This window comes from Echinops telfairi, unplaced genomic scaffold (assembly GCF_000313985.2).
Source record: "Echinops telfairi isolate 266 unplaced genomic scaffold, ASM31398v2 ScPeMD7_7469;HRSCAF=8507_1, whole genome shotgun sequence".
NCBI lineage: Eukaryota > Metazoa > Chordata > Mammalia > Afrosoricida > Tenrecidae > Echinops > Echinops telfairi.
Genome location: NW_022111373.1, coordinates 98146363 through 98154241, shown reverse-complemented (window position 1 = coordinate 98154241; position 7879 = coordinate 98146363). Strand labels below are relative to the sequence as shown.

Sequence of the window (7879 nt, the reverse complement as noted above, 5' to 3'; positions counted from 1 at the left end):
TCCACTCTTCCTCATTAAGTCCATGGGAGGATTTCTTCTACAATTATCTCTCAAGGAGTGAAACCCCTTCACTGAAAGTACTCAAGAAATCGCACTACCATGTTTTCTTCTAAGTAAACCTACGTTACCTAAACAGAGAAACAGTTTAATGCCATTGAAAGAGAATGCTTATGAAGTTAGGAATCCTATTCCACTGACTAGATAGGTCTGTTATCTTGGATGACTTATTAACATCTTCCTGTTTCAAAGAATAATTGTGAAGAAAATAATATAAATACTAAAGGGGGGGCTGTGTGCTCCAAAATGAAGTCACTTATTTAGAACTAGGTTGTTTACTCCTTTATCTTTCTTCCTTAATTGTTTCATGTGGGTTCTCTTGGCTCTAAAATGGATTTTAAAGTTGTGTCAAACTGGTTGCCTCACTTACACTCTTTACCCTCTAAGCGCCCCATTTGGGTGGGTTAACTAAACAATGGCTGATTCCATGCTTGACCTTCACCTCATAAATGTCTTCTCTTCCTCCCCTTTAAGTAGCATTCCTTGACCTATAGAAAGAGTGCTAATAGCTTTTCTAGCATACTATCTCCTATGAAAATAAATCTGTAATTTTAATACACTTATAGTCTAAGTGATGGAGTGGTTACACGCTGGGCTGGCTGCTCCTCGGGAGGACAGGGCTTTCTACTCTCATAAGAGTTAAAGTCTCAGAAACCCCTAGGGGCAGATCTGCCCTAGAGGGTTGCTATGAGTTGGCATCCACTCGAAAAAATAATTTCCGTATAGACACAACAAGAAGACAATTTTGACATCCCCAGAAGGCTACGAGATGACCTCAAAACATGCAACCAATGTCATTGAATTGTGCATGTGGAAATTGTTAAATTGGTATATGTTCCACTGTGTATGTTCTCAGCAACAACCAAAATAAATTACAAAGGAAAAACAAAACACAGATAGAAAAAGAACCTGTCAAATAAGCACAAGAGAGGCCTCTAAAGGACGAACTCTGTCTCCCCCAGCATGAGCCAAAGCAGGAGTGGCCCAAGCTTGTCGTGAATGCTTGATGAACGGGTCTTACAAAAGCTGTGTCATATTTTTGTTGTTTGAAACTCTTAAGAATCATTAAATTAACAAATGACCGATTTCATCCTGAACTTAGTTAAACTTTAGTTTTCATATATAGTAAAAGTTTATGGAGACTACAATTGCATATGCAGTAACATTTATGTGCAGTCCAACCAAGCTGAACAACTGTTTGGGATTTTTGTTTGTTTCTTATTATTAAAAAATTGGAATTCTAGTTTATACAGCAATCTTTTACAAGGATGTATGCCATAATGTTGGCCTTCCCAAATGCACTTCCGGGAACCCCCGGCGGGGCAGTAATGGAAGTGTTTGGGCTGCGAACCACCGGGTCAACCGTTCAAAGCTACCAGCTTCCCGGTGGCAGGAAGATGAGGCTGTCTGCTCCTGGAAGGTGTACAGTCTTGGAAACCCTCTGGAGCAGCTCTACCCTGTGCCAGTGTCCCTGAGTTGGAATAGCCTAGAGGGCAATGATGGAGAACGTCAGCAGTGTGAGCCCAGTAGTCTCTCTGAGGCTCAAGAGGAGGAGGCATCCACCTCGGGTAAGCACCTCCCTGGAAACCCACAGGGGCAGCTCTATGAGTCAGAATCGATTCAGTAGCAGTGAGTTGGGGTTTGTTTGTTTTGTCTGGTTTTTAGTTTTGAAGTCCACTCAACTGTGGACCACTTGATAGAAATGTTTGTCTTTATTAAATAATGACTTAAAACTACTGTCATAAGTTTATCAAAATAATATCAACCTCCCTCGCAGAGCAAACCACTTTGTCCTCCGATCTCAAAGCACACAATAATGGGACGAGATTCATCTCAACTCAACTCACTGCCATTGAGTCCATGGCGACTCACTACAACGTGCGTTCTATAAATTAACTGGTGGGTTTGGTTTTGTTGACTTGCATTGTGATTTGTGAGCATTTATATGAATTAACTCTTAAAACTCAAGTGCCTAAGCCATTTGCTTGGACAGCTTGAAGAGTTAGTTAAAAGAGACCTAGTTACACAGAGGGGTCACAAGGAAGGTGTGAGTCAACCAGAGCGCAGTAAAGCACTGATGAAACACACAATATTCCTCTGGTTCCTTGAGGTTTCCTCACACACACACCCCACTACCATGACCCCAGTACTGCCTTTCACTGCGGGTTAGACCGGCGCGTGTGCACAGGTACAGATAAGAGATAAGAGCTCACAACATACAGAATCCAAGAACTGGACTGGGAAGAGCGAGACCAGAATGGTAGGAAGGTGGAAAGGAGGGGAAGAAAGGGCTACCGATCACAATGATCAACACATCCCTCTAGGGGGACAAACAACAGACACCATGGAAAAAGGGAAACTGTGGTAAGGGTAAGATATGAAAATAATAATTTATTTACCAAGGGGTCACGGGGAGTGGGGTGAGAAGGAGCTGATACCAAGGGCTCAATAGTAAGTAAATGTCTAAATATGAATGATGGCAACATATGTACAGTGTTTGATACAATTGATGTATGGATTGTTATAAGAGTTGTAAGAGCCCCCAATAAAATGATCTTTTCATAAAAATAACAATAAATTTTAAAAAGAGACCTAGAGTTAGGTAGCACAGACAGAGACCTGAAATGAAGGCTAAGGCCATCCAAAGGTAGGGAAAGAATGAAGAAGCGGGGCTTCTCAACCGTCCGAATCATCTGGGGTCTTATGAGAATGCAGATTCTGATGAAGGTCTGAGTGGGCCTCAGATTCTACTGCAGGCCAAGAGTCACCAGAGAGTCCAAGCAACAAAGCAGGCTTAATTGGAATATAAACACGGGGACTCTGGCCACAGAACGCCAGAGTAGCATCATCACAGTGGCAAAGCACTGCAACCTGTTGTGTGCATTCTTGTTCTTCACTTGAAATTATGTTTAAAAGGGAATGCTTTCTGCATAACCGTTATTTAATTATACCCTTTTTTTTTTTTTGCTTGGTTGGTTTGAGGTTTGTTATTGGACCCGTCCCGTGCAGATTTTATGGTCTAAGCTGTGGGCCGTGCTCAATTGTTCTCCCCCACCCCACCCCACTACCACATCACCCCACATATCACTGCCCCACCATCATCCACGCCCCCTACAGACACACACCAACAACAACCCACCTTACACATCCCCACCGCCCCCACCCCACCACTATCCCACTCCATATGCCCTGCCATTCTCGCCACCCCCCCCATCCCATCCCAGCCCTACCACTCCCCACACACACTGTCCCACCACCCCAGCCCATCCCCACTTCGACACACAGGCAGCATTGCTGGGCAGCTACGAAAGCTAGCTGTCTGGCAGTGCTGGAAAGGGCACAGCCTTGAGCTCCTGGGCTCACGCCATGTACTTGGCTAGCACTTTCTACAACCACATGGTGACACCAACAGTCCAGCCCACTTGAAAGAAAGCCTCTGGAGTCAGAACTGGGCACGTGTCTTAAACGGGGGCAAATGCAGAGACCTGCAGTTTTAGGATCTGCAGCTCTCCCTGCCTCATCCACCCACGCCCTCCCTTTAATCGCAGGACCTTCAGCGCCCGAACACCACAGATCCAGGCAGAGGGCAGATGTTTTAAGGAGACGGTGCACCCAAGTGAAGAGCTTTGGGGTTCGTGCGGCCCTTTGGCATCCCACTTGCAGTCTGGGTAAAGCGTCTGCTCTTTGTACTATCAATTCCTTGAACTCAGATGGCATATTCCATCCAGACACATCATAATAATAAATCGGGTTGTGCATCGTATGAGCAGATTCCATTTCATCTACATTCTGAGCCATTGCTGAGCGGCATATACCCAACCCTGTCCTGGCAGCGTACGGCTCAAGACATCCCATCAGGACCGAATGATGCTCAGTCAGTGAGCACTCGCAGCTGTCTGGATACAAGCGCGCCATCTTCTGCTCAAACATTGTCCGTGCCGGCTGTGGGCAAGAACTACCCCGAATGACCTGCTTTTTCTCTAGCGATGACTGCCCTTGGCGTCTCCGGGTAACTACTTGGCTCTCTTCGTTCGTTCTGCAGGCTCGCTCCACGTCCCTTCTGTGAAGGGTCTCTCCGGTGTGCACGGTGACGCCAGCGCGCCCGCGGGCCCGGGTTTTCCGCCCAACGGAGCCGGTGTCGGGTTTCCGCTCCTCCTGGAATCCCGCCGCCAGCCTTCCCTCTGGAATGCTCAAAATGGAGCCTCTGGCCGCTTCTCCTTTAAAGTACTCGGGGCCCAAAGCGAAGGTCTTTGCCGTCTTCCTGTCTATGGTTCTCTGCACAGTAGTGCTCTTTCTGCTGCAACTCAAGTTTCTGAAAACGAGAATCAACAGCTTTTATGCCTTTGAAGTGAAGGATGCAAAAGGAAGGACCGTTTCTCTGGAAAAGTTTAAAGGAAAAGTAAGTGCATTGTTACGCTATCCCGCTCACGTCCCGGCTCTAGTTATCCCCCAATGTCAGCGGTGTTGGCTAATCAGTACTCATTGTAGAATTTAGCCTTCAAAGAGCTGTTAACGATGCATCGCTTCCGCTCGTAGAACTCTGATGGTGTATTGCCTTTGGATCAACTATTCACTAGTTTTCCTTAAAATGCTACCCTTTTTGTGTTAATATTTCGAGATGTTTAGAAAATGCTTACCGTTCCTAGTGTGTATACTGAGACATTTATTAACAACAGCGTCCATTGCATAGGCTAACAATATTAAAAAAGCATACTATCAGGGATCCTAGTTTTTGCTATTGTAAAAATTCACTTTTGTCAGTCCTAGATGCGTGTTTTGTGTTTGTTTGTTTGTTTGTTTGTTTTATAGCGCTGGCAAACCTCAGACTTCAGGGTGGTGATATTCTCGTAGCTCTCAAAGTGGTTTAAGTTTTTAACTACTTGCAGGATTTTTTTTTAATCTTTTCTTTTCTTTGCTTCACTTTCCGGTTGGATTTTTTTCTTTTTCCGGAAGGTCTCGCTAGTTGTAAACGTGGCTAGTGACTGCCAACTCACACACAGAAATTACTTAGCGCTGCAGGAACTGCACAAGGAATTTGGGCCGTCCCACTTCAACGTCCTGGCTTTTCCGTGCAATCAGTTTGGAGACGCCGAGCCACGCCCAAGCAAGGAGATAGAATCTTTCGCGAGAAAGAACTACCGAGTAACCTTCCCGTTCTTCCACAAGATTAAGATTCTAGGATCTGAAGCAGAGCCTGCGTTTAGATTCCTCGTTGGTAAATATCCATCTTGCCTCTCCGATGTAATGTTTTCAGTCGCCTTTCGATTCTGAATGGAGCGGGGCCGTCATTTGCTGTTTCATTTGAAATGTTTCATGAAACGTATCAAACAGCCAGAATCTCACCCAGGGAAACTAATTTCCTAGATGTTATGCTTCCCTGGAATTAAAGTTTTCATTTGTTGGACAGCAAGAGAAAAACAAACGAAAAAAAATGTTCCCCCATCAGTGTTTTCATAGCTATCTCAAATCATCTGTCATTTCCTAGAGTTTGGGGAAAGGTCCCTCCTGCTAATGAAATCCCGGAGCCTTAGTGGTGGAGGGCTGCAGGTTGGGCGGCTAGCTCTAAGGTCAGCGGATGCAAGCCACCAGCTGCTCGCAGCAGAGAGATGAGGCTGTCTACTCCCATAAACAGTGTATGTCGTGGACCCCTGCAGGGGGAGGGGGCAGGTCTACGCTGCCCTTGGCGTCTGTTAGTCAGAATTGATCCCATGGCAGTGAGGATAATTAAATTTGTATATTTCTCATGAGAATCATTGAAAATGGCTAAATTTACCTTTGTACTAATTTTATGTTACTCTGTAGTCTCAGAAGCTCAGAGGTAGGTCTACACTGTCCTACAGGGTCAAAGTGAGTCAGAAATGACTGCATGGCAGTGAGTTTGGTTTGATTTTGCTTATCTGAATCAAGGATAAATAATACTAGACCTCCAGGTTTTTTTCTACATTCAAAACAGAATAGCACTTGATTTCTTGTGGGCATGAGGTTAATATTAAGCTAATTTCAGACACCAATGTAGAGTTCCCAAGGTTAGCAAAGGACAAGCAAATCTACCTTGGCCAGAGGCAGGGGGGGGCAGACTTCATCTCACGTAGTTTGGACATGTTATCAGTAGAGACCAGTCCCTGGAGAAGGACATCATACTTGGTAAAGTGGAGCGGCAGCGAAAAAGAGGAAGCCCTTCAGCCGGATGGACTGACACAGAGGCTGCAACCATGGGCTCGGGCACAGGAACAATTGTGAGGATGGGACAGGACTGCGCAGTGTTTCCTTCTGTTGTGCAGAGTCAGTATGGGTCAGAACCAACTTGATGGTACCTAACAACAAGGCTAGCAATAGAAAGGAGTGCCGAAGTTCACAAGCTTCGGCCCTAGATTGCCTGCATTTAAATACCTCTTCTGTTACTTTTGCCGTGTGACTTTAGGCACATTACTAAACTTCTCAGCGCCTGTTTCATTTGTAAAGTGGGACTACAAATAGTACAGATCTCCTAAATTTCTTTGAAGAATTAAATAGGTTGAAGTTAAATAGGGAAAAGTAATAAATGTGTGTAAGATCAATTTAAGCAATTAAATATCTTCAAACATAACTATCTTAAACTTAAGTAGTAAAAATGATACACTTATATACAGCTTATTGTGCCAGCCATTGTGCTAAAAGCAGGGCTTCAAAGTGGTTCATTCCAGTTCAACCCTTACTGAGAATTTGTATTTCCATCCCTGATAGACTGAATCAAACTCTACATTTTAACAAGATCCCCCCCGTGATCCTTACATATACCTATAGACATATTAAAGCAAGTACACATGTGTGTACATGTGTTGTTGTTGTTAGGTGCTTTCTAGTCAGTTGCAACTCGTCTAGATAATATGCACAACAGAACAAAATGCTGCCGTCTTGCACCATGCTCATGATTGTGGTTGTGTTTGAGCCCATTGTTGCAGCCACCAGGTCAATTCATCCGTAGAGGCTCTTCCTCTTTTTTGCTGTCTCTCCACTTTACCAAGCATGATGTCCTTCTCCAGGGATTGATGTCTCCTAATAACATGTCCAAAGTACTTGAGACCAAGCCACACTCTCCTTGCTTCCAAGGAGTGTTCTGACTAGACTTCTTCCCAAGACAGATCTATTTTGGTTCTTTTAGCTGACCAGGGTCTTTCGATATTCTTTGCCGGCACGGTCATTCAATGCATCAATTCTGATTCACTCTTCCTTACTCAATGTCCACATTTCGTGGGCACATGAGGCAATTGAAAGCACCTAGTCTTGGGCGGGGCGCTTCTTAGACCTCTAGGTAACACACGTCCTTGCTTTTCAGGACTCTAAAAAGGTCTTGTGCAGCAGACTTGCCCAATGTAATGCATCGTTTTATCTCTTCACTGGTGCTTCCATGGACCTTGATTGAGGATCCAAGCAAGATAAAGCCTTAACAACTTCAATGTTTTCTCCATTTATCATGATGTTGCCTACTGGTCCAGTTATGAGGATTTTTGTTTCCTCTGTGTTAAGTTGTAATCCGTATTGAAGGTTGCAGACCTTGATCTTCACCAGCAATTGCTTCAAGTCCTCTTTTTGGCAACTAAGGTTATGCCATCTGCATCTCAAAGGTTATTAATAAGCCTTCCTCCAATCCTCATACTACGTAGATTCTTCTTCATATAGTCCAGCTTCTCTGATTAAATAAGTATGGTGAGCACACCATTCTTGATTTTAAACCACGCAGTATTCCCTTTTTCTGTTTGTACAACTGCCTCTTCAACATAAGTCAGTGTTCTGGAATTTCCGTTCTTCTCAAGGCTGTCCATAGTTTGTTATGATCCACACA

At 44.4% G+C, this 7879-nt stretch overlaps 1 protein-coding gene across 1 annotated transcript; it reads left to right on the top strand.

Annotated features, from left to right (window-relative positions):
- Positions 1–3674: 3674 nt before the first annotated feature.
- On the top strand, positions 3675–5328 carry GPX8 (glutathione peroxidase 8 (putative)). The gene is made up of 2 exons (XM_004703715.2): positions 3675–4456; positions 5011–5328. Exons 1-2 carry the CDS (start codon positions 4244–4246, stop codon positions 5326–5328), a joined length of 531 nt encoding a protein of 176 aa, XP_004703772.2. The 5' UTR covers positions 3675–4243.
- The last annotated feature ends 2551 nt before the right edge of the window (positions 5329–7879 follow it).